The following is a 24,628-nucleotide window of genomic DNA, read 5'->3' as shown; positions in this document are numbered from 1 at the left end:
TTTTCATTTCATTTAATAAAAATATAAATAAATATTCATTGTACTACAATACAGATAAATAATGTACATGTACAGTATCTATTTGTCATAGCATTTGTCCACCATAAATGAAACACATGCCATTTAAAGAAACACATTTAAAAACACATACTTTTTAGGAGGCACCTGGCCCACATTGACCCGGACACAAATGACTTTGCGCGTCTGCATTCCGACTGAGCAGAACGCCTCATTAGTGCCGACCCCTGCTCCGGCGCGGCTGAGCGAGCTGTTGGCAGACGGAACGGAGGTGTCCTCTATGCACTGACCCCAGGGCCCCGTCTGCCAGTGGTACACAGTGCAAGGATGATCATTGCAGTTGCGCACCTCCTGCAAGGCGCTGCTGTTGGGGCACTGACTCCCACCTAGAAGATAAAAAGGGTCAGAAAGGTGTTACTGGGTAAATCTTAAATCCAAACTGTAAAAATACATCTGTACATTGACCTCCCATTTAGGAGCTATACTTAAAGCTACAATCTATATAATGCACAGTGAATTAGAATCAATCAATCTATCTATCTATCTATCTATCTATCTATCTAAAAGAATATCCTCATAAAATTGAAATATATAATGCTACCACAACCAGGATGAGACCTGCTCCCAAATTTATTTACCAGCCATTGCTTGGTTTTCTTTACAACCTACAGTCACGCAAAGCACCAGAATCCCCACGGAGTGGTCAGCCATTATCTCAACGGTGCGTATTATCAACCACACACCGATCAATGAGAAACTGGTAAACCAGTGAATGAGAAAAATGGACAAACCATGTATCAAGCAGTGCTTCTTGTTCAAGAGCACCAAAAATAATGAATAATTGACTCATCCTTTGTAGCAATGCAGAACACAGTCCTTCAGTAGCTCATTTATAAAAAGGTTATCGACTATTATCACACACTTCATTAGACATGTGAGAACCATTAGAAAACACTTGCCGTGAGCAGCTACTGTAGGCCATCATAATGGCCCTGAAATAGAGAATAAACTCTTCAGTGTTACAAAAGGAGGGTTATTTGACTTCCAAAGCATCTCATAGTGGTTCAGGGCATGCTAGGGCAGTGCATTAGCAGAGCTTCAAAAAGCTGCACCAGAATCACATTGTTTCAAATGGGGATTAACACTCCCTCCGGTTGTTTTTTGACCTGTGACTCAGATGAAGACTAATCCTTTGTACAATTACAAAAGTGAGTCTGTGCACAGCTCAGAGTAATTGCATGTTCTTGGTCCATTTCTGCACCATTAAGAGCAGCAATTCATACTGCAGCTCCAGCCATCCACATTTCATTTCGTGTTAATCTTCATTTGATGTAGGACGCAGTGATGCCTACATGACATCCTCAAGAAGTGGTGCATTTGAAATAGTTAAGCCCTCCACTTAGACAGAGCAAATATGTGTTACATATGTAACCATGCATTAAAATGTAAAATCATAAAGATGTTAACATTCCATTTAAATTTTATCCTTTTGATATACACTAGGCTGTTACTGGTGAGAGAAGTTTTCCAGGACACTGAACAAGGGTCAGTGACTGGCAACTGAAACGGTGCTAACCGCTCAGTCTGGGTTCTGTGAACCTCTCTCCAAACACACACAATGAAGGTCACGCCCACATCATATGGCCACTGGACTTGAAAACTGGTGAAAGATGATGTAATCGCAAGTTATGTTATTTTTCTACATTACAGTCTGCCAAAAAATATGTATTATGAGTTTGAGATCAAATTTTAACTTTTGATTTAGAATCATTATGCCTCACTGGTTATAATTGATGACATTTTAACAAATAATTTAACACATAAGATTTTTGTAAATAACAATTTTATAATGAACATATGAGGAACTGAATGGAGTGGTTAAGCAAAGAGAACAGCTTGGCCTGACAGTGAACAGGTGGCTATGGATGGCAGCAAGTTTATTAAGCTGTTGTCACTTTAAGACCTAATGCATGGATCCAATATAATGATACACATCCATTTTCTTTCTCAATTGTTTACGTTCACTCAAGACATAATCTGTTTATGAGGATACTTGCAGAGATGGGCGTTTTGTCATAATATGTCAGTTTAAGCAGAAAAAGACGAGAAAAAGCACTGAATTCAGTGTTTGTGTGGTGTCTACGTGGCTCTGTGTGCACAGAGATCTGAACTGAGTTCTCTTCCACGTCTTCTTGCACTCAAATGCTTTAAACTTGCTTGAATGTTTAAACTGACAGGACTTAAAAACATGTGCAAATGATAAACTTTCAATCTGTGATGGTTAAATTTAGCAATTAATCCGCTAATCACATGCATTCCGAACTGTGGGGCCTGGTCAATACTGATCACGGACCAACTACAATCCATACTGTACTTACTTGACATCGCACATCCTGCGATGTGACTACGCGTACATCACAATGTCAATGCTGAAATTATATATCATGCAGCCCGAGAATAAAATAATCATGATACATTTCACGATGTATTTTAAAAGGCAAAAAGAAATATCAAAATCAATACATATATCAAACAATATCAAACTTATTCAATTAATTTTAATAATATTAACAATGAATTTAATTCAAATAATATGAATCATATTGAGCTAAAATGTTTATGTTGCAACAATCTCTCAAATTCTCCTTGAAACCCATTATGCAGCCCTTGGAACCTCTTTTTTTTTTTTTTTTTTTTAGGAGGCCCTCACAACCTATAAACTTCATAGACTAAAATGAGGTAGCTGGAGTGGGACTGTAAATTTCTGTTTTTATTGAGACAGCTAGGTGTTCCTCCTGTTCATTCTTCATGGACAGCAAAATGACCAGTGCTTCATGCTATTCTCTCCATCACCTCACACAGAGGCAGATGGCAAGCAGAACAGGATCTACTAAACTTCATGCTACTGTCAGCACACACCTGCTTTCTCAGACGCTTGACATCAATTTGGTGCACAGTCTCCTGCATCGTTTGAAGGCTAATAATCTGAGTACCGCAGCACGTAGCACAATTTGCCACAGGGTAGAACACATCATTGTGCATATGTGGTTAAACATTTGTGCTAAAACTGTAATATATAAAGAGATATAAAGCAACCCCACTCTACAGATGCACCAAACACATTGCCTTTGATTCTAGCACTAGAATGACCGTAAAAATGATGTGATGTTGAAGCAAACCAAGCCGATTTGCTCTCAGTTAGCAGTGCAAGTACTGTTCCCTCCAGCTGCATATTTGTGGAAATGGATTTCTGGCCGGTGAGTGGTGGAGGGAAAGAAGAGTTTTTAGCCCAAAGCAACCACTTATCCATCAGTCTATTACACATCAGATACACACTTACAGCCTGAGCTCACCTGAGGTTTGAATCACTTAACGCTCAGAGACCCTTATTACTTTGTGATGGGCTGCTCACATGGAAGAAAGTAAAAAACTAACATAAGGGAGGTAAATGCGGTAAGATATTTATAATCTGCTCGTGTCTACTTTAAAATCTGCATGGATACAAATCCACAACTGTAGAATATAAATGTAGTGATTATATCTAAGAAAGCAGATATCTTTGGACAGACCTTAGCAAAACAGTCTAGTTTTGCACCTAATCTAGATGATCCAATACTTCATTAAAATATTAATAACAGAAAGGGCTATAATATTAAACACTTTTTGCAGCTGGATGCTCTGAGGAAAAGAAAGCTCATTATGCACATAGTGCTTCAAGTAAAGTGATGCTTTATGCTAAACTGCAAAAATCAGGTCAGGTCAGAAAAATCAACTCCACTATGACCTGCTGTCAAAATAGCTGAATAAAAATGTTACACATGTTCTCAGTAAAACTCTCTGAGTCTAAAATAAAATATTTATAAGCATCATATGTGTCAAATCGATGGCTATGAATTTTAAAACTTCTTAATGATCCACCAAAAGAAGTTTGGTTAGGCATAAAGACATTTAAATTAAATGTTAAAAATGCTAAAATAGACTTCCATTCAAGAGTTTGGGGTCAGTAAGATTTTTAAAGAAATTACTACTTTTAATCAACAAGGATACATTAAATTGACCAAAAGTAAATACTTAACTTATAATAATTGCAAAAGATTTATTTTTCAAATAAAAGCTGTTCTTTTAAACTTTCTATTCTTCAAATAATCAAAAAAGTTTCACAGTTTCCACAAAAAATTTTAAGCAGCACAACTGTTTTCAACATTGATAATAATAAATGTTTTTGACGAGCAAATCAGCATATTAGAATGATTTCTGAAGGATCACGTGACAATGAAGATGAGTAATGATGCTGAAAATTCAGCTTTGTCACTATAGGAATACAATCGATTTTAAAATATATTAAAATAAAAAAATAGAAATAGTTATTTTATAGTTATTTTTGATCAAATAAATGCTGCCTTTTCTAAAATATAAAATCTTACTGACCACAAACATTGAACTATAAAATACCATTCACAAATGTGTTTGAACTGATTATTATTATTCGTTTTAATTATTTAACTTCTCACTGTTGCATCAAAAGAATCCTGTGATATCATAAAGATGCATAATTAAATTCCATCAATGTTAAAATGTGTTTTTAACACTCATGAGACTCATAAGACAAAGTGCATACTATGTAGTAACATACTAAGGTAGAACATTGTTCGGTTCAGTGGAAATGTAGTTCTAAGAGACTTTCGCAAATCCCCTGTCCGAGCATCAGCTCTTACACAAGAATCTGCACCATTTTGGTGTAAACAGGGTATAAGAGTGGTTCAATAATGGTAAAAACCCTTACCGTCCCCTGCATTGTAGGCCAAAATGGAGCGTGCTCTGGTCTGCTTGCCCTCTGTGTTCTTCCCTGAGCAGGTGTTGGAACACAAAGACCAGGATGTCCAGGGACTGAGCACACAGTCTTTGGGGCAGGGCACCTCACACAGCACAGGCATGGGAAGGATGGCATCCCGGCACAGCTGTCGGTCCACGTATTCACCTGGAAACAACAAAACACAGGGTCTATAAACACAGGGTTATAATCTCACATCCTAAATAAAGATTGCAATGGACTAGCAACCATTTTGTGGAAGCTGATATGGAACCAAATTAATATGATAGGGCAAACTGTAACAAATTTTGTATCCACAAAGAAATATGCCAACAGGTTTCAGAAAGGGAAAAGCAAAGGGAAAATTCACTCATTTGTTACGGTGTAAATTGTGTTAAAACACATTAATATACATGTCACTATGTGCGTAAATAAATCTAACCACACAGAGAAATCACACTGTGCATGTGATCCACAGCCAAGTGCTGTCATCTCTACTCCATGCACACAAACACCAAGAAAAAAAACACCCACATTTACTTGCATGTACTTATATGCACATTTACACTCTGCATATACAGTATTATATGTATATGCATAAACAGGGCCATTGATAAAATTCAAAGGGAACAAGACTACATTTATAAGGTTGGGCATATTCCTAATATCCCTTTATCCACCTTATTTTGCAACGCAAAAGTAAGCTATTTTTTTTAATGTGCAAGACTTCCAATTCATTACCGTCAATAGGTAAATAACTAAGAATAACAAAGTGCCGTAAACGGTAAAACTATTTGTGCTAAAAAACGGTGTGTTTATGATTATGATAAAGAAACTAAAATAATATGATCTCAATTAAAAGTTTGCAATATAAAGTAGTATAACAGACTAACTGGAAGTGAATGAAGATGATCCTGAGATGTTTGCAATCACATGAAATTCTGTCAAAGAAAAACTAGTCAATGTAGCCAATGCAACTCTTTAACATGAACATTCATTAATAAAACAAACAAAACAAAAGAATAAAGCAACAAAGCAAAAACTAAACAAATCAGAAAAAAACAAAAATCTAACAAAACAAAGCAATGCAAAACAAACAAAAATAAAAATCAAACATCAAAAAAACTCAAAAACAAACAAACATAAACAAAACAAAGCAAGCAAAATTAAAACAAAACAATCAAAACAAAACAATCAAAACAAAACAATAAAGCAAACCAAACAAAAAAACAAAACCTAGCAAAAACACAGTTTGCTCATAGAGGTCATATGAAAGACCTATTTTTGGACACCAACCCCTCTGTGGATCGTGCACTAGCCCCTGTATCGATCGGTGAACCCCACCCCTGAAAAAGAGCCCAAAGTGACAGAAAACCCACTGAGTCAGATGACACTGCGTGACCTCATGGGACACAACAGATCTATTCTCATCAGCACCAGACAACAGGAATCAATAATTGAGAGAAGAGGGGAGGCACTAGGGAACAATGAGGAGTGAGGGTTGAGACTGGGGGTGGGAAAGAGTTAGACTTCCTCACACCGCTGGCATTGATACACATGCAAAAGGAAGCATTTCACAACAGGAAAAAATCATTATAATCCATTACAGACATTCATGTGGCTTTTCAGAGGTTTAATACATCTTAATACACTAAAATACACCAACTGGTCCAAAAAGAGCCATTCAAAACCACATATTTATACAACATAAAATATTCATATTAAACTGCTAGCTGTGTTTTGGAACAAAGTAACCAGCTGATCATTAGCTGGTAAAAAAATAAAATAAAATAAATAAAATAAAATAAAATAAATAGCACATAAGGCACACCTCACAAAACCTTCAGACTTGAGGAAATAAAATAATATAAAATAAAATAAAAAATAAAACATAAATTAAAATAAAATAAAATTAAAATAAACTTGCACATAAGGCACACCTCAGAAATCCTTCAGACTTGAGGAAAAACAAATCAACTGTCCTCATGAATAACTCAATGAGTACATGCTGAGGGAAATTTAACATCAGCTGTACGTCTAGCCCTTATACATCTCATATGTGTTAAACCTCACCTGCGTTTGACTGTCCCCTGATGGAAAAGTACCAGACGGCATCTGACATTTCCTCTATTGAGCGCTGTCACATTTTGATGAGGCTGCACACTACTCTTCCCAAAGTTAATGAGGGAGAGAGGGAGTTCAGCTAAATGCAGACTGACTCGGAGGGACTAACAGAGTTAATTTCATTTATATAGGCGGCTCAGCACCGGTGCCAGAACAACATATTCACCATCTACCCGTCTGCGAGGCAGGACAAAGAAAGAGGTGACCTTGAACAAATCATATTATTCCTCACTACAGCAAGGTATCTGGACTTAAATGGGTCAACATGTTGCAGCAAGCCTATGGCTAGGGAGGAACATAGTACTGGCCAATGTTTCTTTCAGTTTTTGGATTCTGCACTGTCTATAGTGCAATAAAATACTATTTATTATTTGTAAATATTGTACTACCATTCAAAAGTTTGGGATCGGCAAGATTTTTTTTTTGTTTTTGAAAGAAGTCTCTTCTGCTCACCAAAGCTGAATTTATTTGATCAAAAATACAGTAAAAACAGTAATATTTTGAAATATTATTACAATTTGAAAAGAACAGCATTAACCCATAGTAGATCCATACAGGTGGTGCTGGGGAAGGTGGAGGGTTTCAGAGGAACTCTGAAGCGCACTGCAAACTGCTATAGTGAATGTAAATTTAAAAGTTTACATTCATTTAAAAGTGTGAGCAACAAGCTCATTGGCTGCAGAAGTGACATGGAGCAATCAGCTTGTGCCAGGTAGTTAATGCTGTAATTATCATCAGCTTGCGTTAAAGACCCATCAGCCTGCGCCATCTAGAGTTTCATGACTGAAATATGTATATAATCAAATATTTAAGCAATTTGAGAGTGTGGCGAGACCGACTTGATTTCGTAATTTGAGGTGATTCATGGGAGTAGGCGGAGCTAATAAGATCTTTGGCACGTTCTGCTTGATTCAACTTAGATTTTCTGTAGAGCATCATGGGTAATGTAGTTTTTCCACCAAAAATTCAACTGTTAAACAATTATTTCAAAACCATGTTAAAATAACGTGGGCTGATGTCTTTAACAGAAGCAAATATCATTGATTAACCTCATAGCTCACTAAGGTTATCTTTTAAGGTTTACAAGTTATCGTTAAACAAAAATAATTTTCCTACAGAGAAAATGAATGAAGTTTTCATTCCGGAACCCAATTGATGCACTCTATTGTTCACTCAAAAATGAAAATTTTGTCATCATTTATTCAGTCTCATGTCATTCCAAATATGTGACTTTCTTTATTTTGTGAAACACAGAAGAAAATATTTTGAAAAAATGTATTTTTTTTACCCATACAATGAAAGTCAATGGGGTTCGGTGCTGTTTTGGACAATAGAAACATCCTTCAAAATATCTTCTTTTTTCTTTTATAGAATAAAGAAAGTCATACAAGTTTGGAACGACATATTTAGTATGTTAATTAAGGCATTTGGGTCCCCAGGCAAAATCTGACCCAAAAACTGCAGTCTAAATCATTAAATTACCATTTCAATGACAAAATAAGCAGTGCTTTGCATCACATTTATACATCCCTGACCACTTTGACCCACATATATTTTTAAGAGGAGAAAAGTTAGCTATGCCTTTTAAGGTTAATACAGGGTGATCAGTTTCTATAGTTAATTAACTTATCATCAATCAGTTTAATTTATCTACAGGCTGCTAAATCTACAGAATCAGTCACCCTATATACTGTATAAAGTACAGTTGTTACACATGGCATGTTAAGAAAGGTGTCTCAGGGTAACTGTCTAGGAGATGAGGTTTGTGCGAGGGCTGGGGGGGAGGTGGCAGTCGTCGCCGTGGTGACAGCTGAGGCACAGGCAGTATGACACCTTCAGTTGGTGTGAATGGGATGCTTGATTATGAGCCTTGCAAAACTGATTGAGTTACACACATGCACACTGCCTCTATCTCTCTTTCGCTGCCTCTTTCTCTCTCCCTCGAGTCCTCATTAGCGATGTGAATGCTGAGGTTCTGGAATGTCGCAGTAATTGCCATGTCCGCACACTGAAATTTACTGGAACAAGGAGCGAAATGTGAGGATGTAAAATACAATTACTGTGCGCACTCATAATTGATTCATTAATGCAAGCCGAGTCGTACCGCACCTCCAGACAAGACATTAACAATAAGGAAGGCAAAGAGAAAGAAGTCATAGAGTTGCCGGTTATATTTTAAAAACTGAATATTCTACTTGTCCCTCATATTCACATTAATTTAAGGTTAATTATTTTTGATAAGCTCACTGAATGAACCTATTTTACTTCCCCATGTTGGAGACAGGCTTTCCACTTGGTTTGTTAAAATATTCACTCAGCTATGCTCTAGTCTCTATTATATGAAATTAATTAGATCGGATGAATCAGGTTTGCGGCACTGAATTTCGCTCCTTCATCAACCAGAGAGAAGTGTTCATCCATAAAATCCCATTAAAAAATTGTTAGTACAACATAGCTGGGTCATTTCACTTCTCAAATATCTATGAAGTTCTAGGCTGTATAAATAATATAAATCAAAACCGAGACTGACGAGAGATTTTCCAGCTCTACTTAATTAGACATAAAAGTGGCTTTGGACAAAAGCTTCTCAAACAGTAAGAGTAAACAATGTAATAACTCTTAAGCCAACCTTAAGCAATATTAAGCCTTTTGCACTTCATGTTCTTAGTGTTTGTTTGCGTATGCTACCATTCAAAAGTTTGGGGTCGATAAGTTAATGTTTTGAAAAGAAATCCCTTATACTTACCAAAGCTGCATTTATTTGATCAAAAATAAATACAGTTTAAACCGTAATACTGTGAAATATTATTACAATTTAAAATAACTGTTTTCTATTTTAATATATCTTAAAATGTAATTTATTCCAGTAATGAAAAGGATGAATTTTCAGCAGCTATCACTCCAGTCTTCAGTGTCACATGATCCTTCAGAAATCATTCTAATATGATAAACTTTTCTTCTTATTATCAATGTTCTGTGGAAACTGTGTTACATTTTTTCAGGATTCCTGAATAGAAAATTCAAAAGAACAGCATTTATTTGAATTTGAAATCTTCCTTAACTTTATACATGTCTTTACTGTCACTTTTGATCAATTTAACGTAAAACAATAAAATAAAAAATCTTACTGGCTCAAACTTTTGAACAGTAGTATATTTGTTTAATTTTTTTTTTTTTTACTTGTTTATTGTTTTAGAATAAAATGCTTCCTTTATTATTTATTAATTAATTTATTTATTTATTACCTTTTTGAATTAATATTCTCAAAATGGTATGGAGTTGGTGGAAAATTTTGAGGGTTGGAATAAAAATATTTTTCAAAAAAAAAAAAAAAGCATGAGCTGAAACGTCTGCTCTTTGGTCTGTCTTTAAGACACTTCTCAATTTTTTTTTTAATTAAAGAAATATTTTTTTATCGACCCTTACTTTGGTCTAATTGTATGTTTTTCAGTGTGCTGATATTTGGTTTATAAAAATATTTTTGAAGTAATTTTTATTAAAGTGCCTCATTATGCTTTTTCAAATATTACCTTTCATGCAGTGTGTAATATAGATGTTTGTGAAAGTAAAAGGTCTGAATAATTTAAAAGATCGAAGTGCATGACAAAAACAGTTATTGTCTCCTAAAAGAAAGAACCAATTCTGAACTGCAGAAACAAAAATATCAGTAATTCCAGTCTTACTTCCTGTTACATACCTACGTAAAAATGTAACACATTTGCATAATGCCAGACTATGGTCTTTATTGGCTGCCCATGAACAACGTCTACTTTGACCCGCCCTCAAACACTGTAGTTGTAGCTGAGGCCTGGAAGAGTTTGGCTTGTGTTGTCGACATGTCGAGAAGACGCTGTTTCCTGTGCTGCAAAAGCTAATCCACATTGCTGCACTTCCAAAAGATGAGGATTCGTGCTTGAATTGATACAGTAAAACCGACGTCATAATTACTGTTTATATCACTGTGTATCAACAGTTGAGCCTCTGGAGCTGAAATTAAGATATAGTAACAGGCGTTTCGTTTCCGACACACACTGTAAGCAGTTGACTAATCACAACAGACTGGGCCATCTGACCAATCAGAGCAGAGTAGGCTCTCAGAAAGGAGGGGTTTAGATACACTGAATCCTTTATCAAAGTGTTTCAGGCACTGTGAGAAAAGAGGTGATGCTGCAATGTATAAAATGAGAAAATTAAAGTGTTTTTCGACCTTGAATACATGTAAACCTATTGTAGGAAACCTCCAAATCAAAATTACGAACCTTTAAAATAGCAAAAAAGGGGCACTTTAACAAAATGCACAATTTAAACTGATGTCCTTCTTTTACAACCTACCACAAAAACACTACAGACGTTACTACAGTAACGGATGTTTAAGCAAAAATGTTTTACAACCATCTCCAGTCTCCTCTCTTTCAGTATATTGAGGTATCAGTGTCAGCTATTGGTCACAGATCCAGGCATGTGTTGTCCCCAGGTAAACTGTATTTTTCTCTGATCTCGCAGATGGTGCAGATGGTGCTGGTGTTGGTTTCCCTAGCTACCTTGTATGCAGTCAAGCCAATAACATCCAAAAGCTATTGGATAGTTTTGTGCCTTTGGGATAGTTAGACGGTAGACCGCCCCGGCACATGTGGCTTTGTGTTTAGAAGGCTAAAAGGCAGCAGTGCCACTTCTGATTGCTCTGAATTTCCCCTCTGGCCACTCTAACAATAGAGAAGTACTACCAGCCGCCTGTGCAAAAACAGCAATTACGGCATTGGGCATGAGTCCAGAACATAAGCCCTATGGACAGAGTTCAAGAATGGACCCAGCTGTACAAGAACAAAACAATCTGGGTTTGTTGCTGCATTCGACACAGTGCACGCCTGGACATGACCCTTAAATAGAAAATCCATTCAAGGAAAGATTTTTAATTAGCTTGAATGGAATCAGTACCATATCATGCAGATGGAAGGTGTACATATCACTTACCGTCACTATTGATACACTGTACTTGTGGGTTCTGGGTTCCCGGTCCGCATACTTTGTCATTGTCAGGCACACACTCCTCCAGCTTCACCAGAAGCCAATCATAGCAACTGGGCTCTTCACAGGGAATTGCCTCAGTCAGGTGGGGGCAATTTCCTGTGCCACCCGTGGGCTCATTTATGATTTTCCTTTTCCTCAGTTTGAAACCTGTTGAACACAGATGAGACTCAAAGTCATTCCTGGCATTGATTCACTAAGTTGACTTGACAAGAAGTAGTGAAGAATGTACTGTAAGTAATTAATTAGTAGATGTTTATCAATTCAAATGACATAATATGCAGTTTGCTTGCAGTTGTTTCTTGAAAATTCAACAAGCACATAATTCCAAATATATTTGCCATTACAGGCAATTATACAAAGATCATATTATATAGAACAATTTACACTACCATTCAAAAATATGGGGTTAGAAAGATTTTTCTTTATTTCTTTTTTTAAATAAATTAATTCTTTTATTCAGTAATGGGTGCATTAAATTGAACAAATTTGGCAATAAAGACATTTATAATGTTAAAAAAGCTTTCTAATTGAGATGAATGTTGTTCTTTTGAACTTTCTATTCATCGAATAATTCTGAGAAAAAACGAGAATTATGGTTTTCACAAAAATATTACCCAGAACAACTGTTTTCAACTTTGATAATAAGAAATGTTTCCTGAGCAACACATCAGCATATTAGAATGAAATCTGAAGGATCATGTGACACTGAAGACTAATTGAGCTGTTGGCAAAGCTGAAAATTCAGTTTCGGAATAAATCACAGGAATAAATTAAAAAAGTTATTTTAAATTGTAATAATGTTTCACAATATTACTGTTTTTACTGTATTTTTAATCAAATAAATGCAGCCTTGGTGAACATCAGAGACTTCTTTCAAAAACAAATCTTACCGACCCCAAATTTTTGAATGGTAGTGTATATATATTATTTTTTTATATCTTTATAAAAAAAAAAAAAAAATAAAATCAAGTAAAATAAAATAATAAAACTATCACTCCTTACACTGGGACGCAATTTCTGGACTGAGGAATTTTCTTCTTGATAGTGTCTGAACTAATCAACTAGTTGGTGCAATCCCTTGCGTTAGCCCTCTTAACTGTCACAGTGTGTCATTGCACAATCACTGTAATATTACATTAAATATATCGACCCATTAAGCATGCGAGATGACATAAATTATTGGAGCAGCTCATGAATATTATTATTCTTCCCTCATTATGATTGCCTTTCACCAAAGGGACTAATGCATTCAGCAATCTATTAATACAGAAGCAGCTTTGACACCAGGGGTATTCCCATTCAAGGGCAGGGAAAAGGCTCCAGAGGAATAAAAAAAATAAAAAAAAATAAATTAAAAAAAAAGGGAGGGGGGGGGACTAGACTCATGTCCAGTGCAAGGTCACCTACATGTACCCTGCCATCACCCTCCCCTCTGTCGCTGGTCCCTGGCCTATGGTTAAATCCACACTGCTGTCTGGGGCCGATAAGGTAATATGGGAGAGGGGGGCCTTTAGGAGAAAGCTGGAGATGCCAGTGTTGTCCCTTTCTCTGATTACTTCTGTCCCGCTCTCTCCTCCTGGCTTTATTTAATCAGAAGGTCAGTGTAGAGCTCATTGTGGGTGTGTAAGAGGATTGTATCACGTCCCGTCAGTCAGCCTGGAGGTGTCTGATGGCATATGCTGCCTCTGTCTCTTTATCAGACAAAAGCAGGATACTGGGTTTCATATGAGCCCCTGGTAATCAAAAAAAAAAAAAAAGACAAAAGGCACATCCAAAAAAACAAATCTCATGGGTCATCACATCTAAGGTGCACACTGACATATTATTGGGGATTTAGGTTGAGATGTCATAGGTAATTTATACTTTATCTCCCATCTCCAGGCTTATTTTTGTAGCTTGTTCAGGCTATAATAAAGACTGCCAATATATTACAAAAGAACAGTCTCACCGTTTTAATAACATAAATCAACATTCATTCATCACGTAAGACAGCCTTGGATTTGGTTGATGTGCGACATCACACCAAATAATTTGGTTAAAATTTAATTTTACATTTGACATTCTGACATTGTGAAAATTTCCAGACCAGAGAGATAAATATTTGAAATAATGTTATATGATATTTTAGACTTTATTTTATAGAGAAGAAAACAGTAAAACATGATATTAAACTTGAATATAAAGTTTAAAGTTTATAAAGTTTATTATTTGAATATTATACAGATATATAATGTGAAAATTCTATAAATTACTCTAAAATTACTTCAAATTTTGTGGGGTTTGGCCAATTCATCTGAAATTCCTCAAACTCATGAATTAGAACCAATTCTTATATTATCAATTTTGCCCAACTCTACAATACAGAATTTCTATCCATGACCCTAAAGCTTACAATCACTTATGTGTTTTGTTAATGTAATAACCACCGATTCTGTCTTTGTGTGGGAGATATGTAAAAATAAGCCTTCGCTCCTTTCGCCACATCTCCCTGAATAATGAGAGCCCACAGACTGTACAATATGTGCACAAATGCAGAGTCCTGCCAATACAGCTATATGGCATGAAGAGAGAAAAGAGAGAGTGGAACACAGATTCAGAGAGAATCCATCATTAAGATGCATAGTGGAGAATTTCCTCCCATCCCATCCTTTAGAGTCGCTTCATTAGGGAAGAGTCAATATGCATTAGTCATGGCACGGGTCGCTGTCCCAGCCATAATTAACGAGAAAAGCAACCAGCATGCCAGCACCTTTGATACACCAGTAACAACTGTCAGCAGTTTTCAGTAAACCACCATCCTGTGAATCTAGAAGATTCGGTTCCTTCTAAAGACCATTAGCTTGTTTTTGTCTGTTTGAAGACATCTAACCCTTCATTTGTTTCTGTCTTTTTCGTGACATGTTTTCTTTTTCATGGTTTCCTTTTGCTTGTTGTTCCCTCTACAATGCGCCTGGTTCATAAACCTTGGAGACAATGAATCTTCTGCCCCAGTAGGCTGTGATAAGTTTATGGCCCGGATGCTGATGGCGCAGATAGAGGTGAGAGGTGGGGCTGCGTGAATTATATGTTGAAAGGGTTCCCGTACACAATTCATGTGGTTTACAATGAAAGAGGTAGTTTTATTGATTTGTTCTGTTTTAGTGAGATGGGTGAAATGACTGCTCTCCAAACAAAACTGTAAAAGATGAAGTGGTCCTATAGTTCAAGCTAAGATTGTGCTCACCTTTCTTTGTGGACTGATCCTGGCAGTTTTCAAAGGTGCAGGGTCCCCATGCGCTCCAGGAGGACACCTCACACTCTACAGGGCAGGGAATATGGCAGAGCTGGGTGGTGTTAGGAGAAACACCCTAAACACAGGTCATTGTTCACTGGCCGCGAGGCTGAAGAGACACAAAGACACACATTGTTACAGAGCCCCTATAAAAATAGATGTACCTCATGTGGGATAAGAACATACAATATACACACAAGTATATTATTTCCAAAAAACAGTAAGGAAGTTTCTTATGCTCACCAATTTATTTAAATTAAAAATATATAAGTCAGAATTGTGAGATATAAACTCGCAATTGTGTGTTATTATGTCCAATTGTGAGGGGAAAAAAGGCTGACTTTTTTCTCAGAATTGCGAATTTATATCTCACAATTCTGACTTTATAACTTTCAATTGCATGTTATAAAGTCAGAATTGCGTGATAAAAGTTGCAATTCTGACTTTTTTCTCACAATTGTGAGTTTTTTGAGTTATAAAGTCAGAATTGCTAGTTTATGTTACGCAGTCGCAATTCTGACTTTATAACGCGCAATTCTGAATTTACATCATTCAATTTTGACTGTATAACTCGCAACTGCGAGTTTAAATCTCGTAATTCTAAAAAAAAGTTAGCATTGTGAGATGTAAACTCGCAATTGCTAGAAAAAAAGTTTATTAATAGTTAAATTGTCAGATGAAAAGTCGCAATTGCCTTTTTTTATTTTTTTATTTATTGGCGGAAACAAGCTTCCATAAAAACACCAATATTGTGAAATATCATTACAGTTTAAAATTTACAATTACAATTTAAAATTTATATATATATAAAAAGATTTTTGAATACTATTTTCACTCTTTATATAAAGCATAAATTATAATTTATAGTAATATCATATAAAAAGGATGTAATATCATATAAAAAGGATGTAATATCATATAGAAAGGAAATGACGCAAGCTGGACTCAAAGTTGTATTGCCCACATGTGTACCAAAAAGTACCTAAAACGGTAATGTAAAGTATTTCAATCTGTTTTCAAATTAGAACATGAAGAGATAAAATGACATGATGAACATCATTCTCATAAACAAGTGCTTCTGATTGTACGTTTTGCTAGACATCTCCCAAGACCCCTTTTGTTCCTGTTTTCTTTTTATCTGTAACAAGCACTGTGTAAGTGTGTGTGCAGCTCTGAGCTGTAGGTGACTTTCTGCAAGGTCAGTGCGTGAACAGATCTGCCGCTGATCCCTTTTGACGGATCTTCTCTTCATTCACATGCAAATTGCTTTGTGTCCAAAAGGTGTTCGCTGTGCGCTTTGAGCCATTTCTAAAATCATTTGGTTAATACACGTGTTGTGTTTGTGGTTTTTCAGTGTGAGCTAAGTGATTGATTGCATGGCCAGTTGTGGAGTCATTAATGATTTATTTGAGCTTGTTTAAAAACAGAAATTAAAAAGGTTTTTGCGAAGTGCTCCACTGGGACAAACATCCGCCGAAACGCTCAATTTAGCGAGCCGAATTTACTTCCAAAAGTGACATGTCAAAAAAAATTAGCTGTCAAATTGACAAAATTTATTTGCAAAAAATATCAAATTGACTTGCAAATGCAAGTTCCCTTATTCCCACAAACACACTTGTCTCTATCCTCTTTGTATTTGCTATTAGGATGTGATTGTGCTATTGAGGTATTGAGGTGGGTGAAAACCTGTCTGACTTCCTGTCCCTGTTAACCTAGTCTGATTAATGACCCTCTCCTTCTAGGTTGACCTTGTTCAGGTGGCACAATGCTCGCTTGGAGGCCAGATGGTCTGCTGTTTGCCCACCCAGGGTTTCCCCGGCCTAATTATGGCCCCAGTATCCCATCAGTCCCTCTGTCCATCTGACAGCCGCCAACACATTCACCTGCTTGCATCACCACCATCACCATCATCATCATCAATAACTCGGGCCTGCCTGCGGGGCAGTGCTGCATGGATGCTCTGCAAAAAAGCCAAGCCGTTGAATATCTCATAAAGATCCACGACGGGGTGCAACATTGATTATATTCCATAGAGCGACACGGCCAAGCCGAAACGAATGAACACTGTTGTTGTGTTCTGCTCTCTGTGACTGAGATGTGTTAATGGATAAAGATCGCGACAGCAGCTGCTTTCCCCTGTTTTCTAAATGTCTGAAGCCACCCGCGGGGAGAGGAAATCAAGCACAGCTTCCTCAGGCCCAAACAGCAGAGCAGGAAGCCGGATGGCATGCAGCATTGGCAGAGAGGAAGACAACAAGCTGCTTTTGATATGTATAATGCATACTTTGTGTTCGTTCTGGCATTCATTACATGGGTTTAGGAATCCATAATCCCAAAATGATTGAATATGAATTTGGAATTCAAACAATGCTTTCACATTCATAGGAACAATATATTTCACAGATTCTTCACAACTGGCTATTGGCAAAACAAAACACGAAATTGAAAAATAACAGTTTAGGAGGGATTAATATAAATGTAGAGGTTTTCACCTATGTATAGGTGCATCTCCTGCTTCCATTTACACTTCCTTGGATTTCATTTAAAATGTTTTAACACCATCGGACAAAAAATAATGTGAAATATTCATTATTAATACAAACAAATCTAACGCTCATATACAGTAAAATGCATTTTCAAACCGTTTTTCAACAGTTTCAATAGTTTTAAACTGTTTAGACCCACATTAAATTTCTCTCTAATTTGTGTGATAAGGTAAGATTAGATAATAGATAAGATTAATTGGTTCCAGGGCTACAACTCTGGTAGTTGGAGCGACTTCATTTTTTTGAGTAATCAACTTAAAAATTTGTGTTTATGCTACAATTTATTAAGTTCCTCTAACTTAATGTAGCTTGTTGGTCGAACGTAAATTCACTCAAAGTTGTCATAACTCAAAAAGAGAGAGAGAGCCTGATTTATCTAAGTCCTAATGTCATGCTAACAAGAAACTATGCTTCTAACCACAAGTCGAGAGTTGCAGTTCCAACCACACAACTTTTCGCTGTTTGCAAATGTTTGTTGGAACTATGGTTTTGGGAAACTATGGTTTGTTGAACTATGCTGGTAACGATGGAACTTGTGACCATAGTTGGCTATCGATGCTTTTGGGAAATGCATCCCAGAATAGGTGAGCTAAGTAAATAGTAGGTGAAATTTTGAAATACGAAAAGAACACCTTCAGGATGAAGGCTAACTTTGATATAACTTGATTTTATAAATGTTGTCATGAATATCTGATGGTGTTGATAAAGAGAGACACAGCTGTGAAACAGTATATTTTTCAAATTAAACTTTCTAATGTTGCAAAATAGTAATGTTTCTGTCTTAAGCTCAATATATGTTTTAAACGATATATATTTAAGGGGATAAGTGATATTGTGAGGTCAAAATTTTGATAAAATAAAGAATCAAATTACTAATTGTAAATTTCTGTAAATAAACTAGTGATGATTAATTTCAAAGGGGATATGCTACTGCTTTAAAAACTAATGGCAGGTAAAGTTGTGAGACATGCCTCAAGTATCAAAGGTTCCTATGTACTGGCATCACACATTGCACTGGAATAGCCAGGGTGCAGACAAACATGGTTGTCCAATTTCTACAGAGGATTTAGCTATGATCCCTGGAACTGAATGACCAGATTAAATCTGCTTAAAGCACACGGTGTCTGTCCTTGAGTAAACCACCACTCCTGATGCTCTCATTGTCTGGCATTAATGTATATAAATACCTGTGAATAATTCCAAAGGCCCAATGGCAAATCACTTGGAAATATCCAATCATGTGGAGCTTGAAATTAAATCCTCTCAAATCTGTCTGAAACTCCCTGAAGGGAAAAGTGCCTGATTGATTCTTCATTGATTAAAAGGAAACCAGGTAAATGATTAAAGTAGGGCTGACAATCAATTAATATATTAACTGAATTAATTACGTGATTAGCAGATTAATTAATCAAATTAATTGTAATTAATTGCATATATCAGTATTTGCTGAGAAGGATGATGGGTAAAACAGAGTTGGCCAATGTACGGAAAAGCTTGAGGAGTGTATGTGTGTGTAATGGTTTTGTGTATGTGTGAAAGTGTGTGTGAGAGGCAGGGCAGATGTTCTTGCACTGTTCCTTTTCTTTCTCTCACACAGTTCTTCCATCTGTCACCGCGTGACTCGTCAGCGTGCCAGGCCTGTCACCTCCCTCAGCAGGAAGCTGCAGTCAGTGCCATGTGCCTCTCTTAAGGCTACATTATGGATGGGATTCCAGAACTGTCTGGCAAAACTTCCTCACAGGCAGGAGGACTGGACACAAAGATTCTGATTCACAAAGATCCACAACAAAAGATATAAATTTGCTTGTGCAATCTAACGAATTGCTTGAGCACTTTCTGAAAAAAATGAGCAAATAGCCTCAAGTGCGAAAATGAAAGTAAATGAGTAAATAGCCACAGGTGTGAATATGTTAATAGACCCATATTTAAAAGATACTTTTGCATGTCGTAATATTTAGCGGTATATGTGGTTTACTTGCTGCTCTCACTAAATATTTTCAATGCGGTGATTTATATTAATATGTAATACATAATATTACATTTTATGTATATGTATACACTTCTAAAGTTTGGGGTCAGTAAGATTTAAACAACAACAAAAAATAAATAAATAAATAAATAATTAATACTTTTATTCAGCAAGGATGTATTAAATTCATCATTAGTGAATCAATTAGTGAAATATTAAGCTGCACAACTGTTTTCAACATTGATAATAATTAGGGATGCACCGATACCGATACCAATATCAGTATCGGGCCCGATACCAAGCTCATGTACTTGTACTCATACTCGTCAGCCTCAGGGATGTGGAAATACTTCTGAATTACTGATGGGGAGCTTCATGAAGCTTCGAAGCTTTACAAATCTTTTGTTTTGAATCAGTGGTTCGGAGCATGAAAGTCACCACTGATTCGAAACAAAACATTCGTAAAGCTTCGAAGCTTAATGAAGCAGTGATTTTGAACTAGATATTGTTGAATAAAGTCGTTTCGTATTCTTGTCGATTCATAACATTAAGGTTGAAGGTTGTAGTCACATGAACTGTTTTAAATATGCCTTTAGTAACTTTCTGGGCATCTGAAAGTGTTAATTATCTTGCTGGCAATAGAGGCCTCACTGAGCCATCAGATTTGATCAAAAATATCTGTGTTTCGAAGTCTTATGGGTGTGGAATGACATGAGGGTGAGTAATTAATGACAGAATTTTCATTTTTGGGTGAACTAACCTTTTAATAGACCATATTATTAAATAACTTAAACATTTTTTTCCGAGTTTAAACATGAAAACTTTAGTAAAATCAGGGCTTAACTGTTAAATACACCATTTTTAGTTTTAGCCCAGATTTAAATGTCTAATTTCAAAAGGCAAGCTGCTTTGTGTGTGCTTTGTTTTCCTGTCTGTAGTGTGACCAAGCCATACCAGCCAATGCCTGCTTGAGGACAGCTGTGGACATTTGAATAAGTTCCCTGAGAGGTCGGTGGTTCAGCTCTCAGAGCAGATGGCAGGGGAGTTTCTGTGTCAGTCCGAGAGTGAGCACAAGCCCGGCACCAGCATTGGCGCATGGCATGAGGTGCTGGCACCTCTCTGTTTCTGTCATATTGCTCTAGAGGGAATCTGTGTTTGGGTGTATCTGCACCTGTGTGTATGTCTGTGATGGCATTAGCATTTAAATTCCACAGTAGCTGCCTCATTAATTTGTACGGCTCTGCCTTCTTTATTCCTTAATTTCCCCCTGGTGATCTAATTTCAGCCTTTAAAAAGCAATCCAATTATATGTTGGCTTGAGTTGTACCACAGTGCAAACATCAACTGATCTTTGTCTAACAGCTCGCTTACAGGCGCAAGTCTTTACATGGGCTGTGGTGACCTGAGCCAAAAACAGGAAGGTGATTTTACCAAACATAACATCATTCATGTTAGTAATCTTAAATCAATAAATGCTAACAAGATACCATCTGTGGTTCCAGTAATTACAGTATAGTTTTGGAGACATGTCTGAGAGTGAACCAACTGCAGGCTAAAGCTATGAAGTCTATGTGGAGGTGTGTCTACCTTCATACGTTTTGATTTTAAAAATTATTCTTAAAATAGATGGCATCTAGAGCCATATAAATCCATACAACATAAGTTGCAGGTCATTCTACCTGCTGAACTCTAAAACACTGCAGATAAATTATTTTCTATTATTGTTATTTACACAGATGATCGCATTAAGACAGGATACATCATATTTTAAGATAGGATCCATCATAATATCATCAAGGAATCATCATATTTGGGAATCCTCTGCAAAATTGTGAAAACCCCTGATTTAAAGGGATAGTTCACCCAAAAATAAAAAGTTATCCCATGATTAACTCACCCTCAAGCCATCCTAGGTGTATATGACTATCTAGGATGGCTTGAGGGTGAGTAAATCATAGGATAATTTTCATTTTGGTGTGAACTATCCCTTTAAGCAACTTCCCGCACATATATAATTGCTCTTTGTTTGCATTATTTTTTTCTTTACTGGCATGGAGGTCAATTAAGAATTATTGAATGGGCAGAGAGATCAGAATGGGTTTGGGACATATAATTGATTCAGCATGTGCATTAATCACAGGCAAAGTGTTAAGACACTGAATTTGCTAGTTTTGTTACCGTCTTTGTTCTTGAGGGAGCTGAGGTTAGATGAGGTTTCGGTGGGGGCTTGAACGCAGTAGACCTCTCTGGTTTGAACCCCGCCTCCACAGAGCCCTGTCTGGTTGCTCCGGCGACGGTCCTGTTGGCTGAGGAGCACGTCCACCCTGCAGTCGCTCCACTCAGTGGTTCTCCAATTATACCTGCGGCAAGAGAGGAAGGAAATTTGGTTAACAGACGTGTGCTGATGAGTATTTAATGTTTCCTTAATTTATCCTCTGACGGCTAGAGATTGCGAAACAGAGAGAAGCTGGTGTTTATTCTTTTTTTTTCCTCACACAAAAATAAACTGTACTTTGGTCTGTCCTTTGGAGTTATAAATACAGATGATTTTAAATAGACCAATCAGAAGCCATGTCAGTCAGGATGTGCACTAAGGTCATGGCTTTATTGAGCTTCATTGAGTTTGATGGCTTGGCTGCTGCTTTTTGATTTATCATGTTAGCAAAAGAACACCAGCAAAACAGCATCAAAAGCCGAGCTACGGATGGAAATGTTGCAACATTAGAGAAAAAACATTTTAAAAAAGAATGACACACTCAGTACTAACTATATCATTTGAATGTTTCATTAAATTTTTCCTGTCCTGATGAGACATACATTTTTAAATATCATCATTCATGAGCGCATGTGGATACTGGCTTTCATTAGATTATCAGAGAGCAAAGCAGACCGGTACATTATAAAAATAAACTTCTATATTGAATGTAGAAAAGCATTTGCTGCGTTTTGAATGCTGGTCCATGGCATGGGTTGCTTCTTAAAGTTGGCATGAAACGAAAGTTGTGATAGTCTTTTCATCCTTATTGTGATGTGCATCCAAATGAAACCAGAAAAAATGTAGGGCAGGACTTGATTTTGTCTATTGGGAATTGAATTGATTGTTGTGGTTTGCTATTGCTGTGATGATGCCATCTCAAATGAGTGACAGGTTGTCCCGCCCTCTCGCCAGTAAACAGAGATGAAGATGAGAAGAGATGTTGCTGCAAGTGGGAGGGAAGATTGTATATAAATATCTCCCTTCACATAATTAAATTATATGAATAAGTAAGGATCTAGTTTAGTGTTAACAGTGTGCACTGGCTAAAAAGGAAAGAACTTCCTCTCTACTGTTGGTGTTTGATCACCATTTCCTTTCCACATGTGTTTCAATGATCGAAAGCCTGAGGCCACGCTTGGGGGAGAAGGGCTGGTTGTGTGCGTGTGCGCATTTGTGTGCCGGTGTGTTTAAATGTCCAGTGACCTTCAGTATAACATGTCCTGCTTCCAGCTTTCAGTAGAGTTTAAATAAGTAGAGTATAAAAGGAAAGGAAAGCATTTTTTGAACATTTCTTGACCATGAACATGCACTCTAGACTAAGAAGTAAATGGTCCCTTTCTTTGCTTCTGTAGTGTAAATGAAAGAATATGAAAAATTTATTTCAGTTTTTGAATACAATGAGTCGGATTTTAAAACCAATAGAGAATCCCTGCTGACTTTCCATGGTAATGGCTCTCAACCTTTTTTCCCAGATTTAAAATGAGGTCTATTTGACCTCACAAATGCAGAGCTCCATATTCATGAGCTGTGAGTCAGTGTGAATTTGAGTGTGCTTCTGACAAGATTGCATTCAATATTTTGTGTTGAGGGCCTCGCTTTCCATTTATGCAATGTACTTGAGCTACATATAATGTGCAAAATGAGAAAGGTTTCTTTTTTAGGATTCTCTTTTAGTATCCTTGAATGAGTAATACCTTGCATACCAAATGATAATGCACCAGCAGCAAAAAAAAGTAAATAAATAAATATATTTATTGGAGTTTATATTGGAAATGTGTTATTCCACCAAATATTGATTTCTGCACTCCTCCTAAGTAAAAACATTTGTATTGTGTTAAAATGTGTAAAAAAAATCTCCTCCTTTTTTATTATTTTCAATATTCGAGGTCTGAAAACATGGCATCTTTTTTGTTATTTTGACCAGTTGTAATTTTCTGCAGATACACTCACCGGCCATTTTATTAGGTGCACCTTGCTAGTACAGCCTTCAGAAGTACCTTAACTCTCTGTGGCATAGATTCAACAAGGTGCTGGAAACATTCCTCAGAGATTTTGGTTCATACTGACATGATAGATTCACACAGTTGCTGCAGATTTGTTGGCTGCACATCCATGATATTAACCTCCCATTCCACACATCCCAAAGGTGCTCTTTTGGATTGAGATCGGTTGACTGTGGAGGCCAATTGAGTATAGTGAACTCACTGTCATGTTCAAGAAACCAGTTTGAGATGATTTGAGCTTTGTGACATGATGCGCTATCCTGCTGGAAGTAGTCATCAGAAGATGGGTACACTGTGGTCATAAAGAGATGGAGATAGTCAGCAACAATACTCAGGTATACAAGTGGTCATTTGAGTTACTGTTGCCTTTTTATCAGCTTGAACCAGTCTGGCCATTCTCCTCTGACCTCTGGCATCAACATGGCATTTTCACCCACAGAACTACTGCTCACTGGATGTTTTCTCTTCTTCAGACCATTCTCTGTAAACCCTAGAGATGGGTGTGTGTGGAAATCCCAGTAGATCAGCAGTTTCTGAAATACTCAGACCAGCCCGTCTGGCACTAACAACCACATTCAAAGTCACTTAAATCACATTTTTTC

The 24,628-nt window shown here is 36.7% G+C and overlaps 1 protein-coding gene across 1 annotated transcript in view; it reads right to left on the bottom strand.

Annotated features, from left to right (window-relative positions):
- thsd7aa (thrombospondin, type I, domain containing 7Aa) overlaps positions 1 to 24,628 on the bottom strand; it is a 119,423-nt gene that overhangs the window by 39,320 nt on the left and 55,475 nt on the right. Inside the window, 6 exon segments of the mRNA XM_051873291.1 lie at positions 152 to 404; positions 4,802 to 4,996; positions 11,924 to 12,127; positions 15,204 to 15,327; positions 15,329 to 15,360; positions 21,945 to 22,126. Coding sequence (XP_051729251.1) covers positions 152 to 404; positions 4,802 to 4,996; positions 11,924 to 12,127; positions 15,204 to 15,327; positions 15,329 to 15,360; positions 21,945 to 22,126 — 990 coding nt within the window.

Source organism: Ctenopharyngodon idella, chromosome 19 (assembly GCF_019924925.1).
Source record: "Ctenopharyngodon idella isolate HZGC_01 chromosome 19, HZGC01, whole genome shotgun sequence".
Lineage (NCBI taxonomy): Eukaryota > Metazoa > Chordata > Actinopteri > Cypriniformes > Xenocyprididae > Ctenopharyngodon > Ctenopharyngodon idella.
The sequence above is the reverse complement of the archived record's forward strand: the minus strand, read 5'-3'. Positions and strand labels throughout refer to the sequence as shown.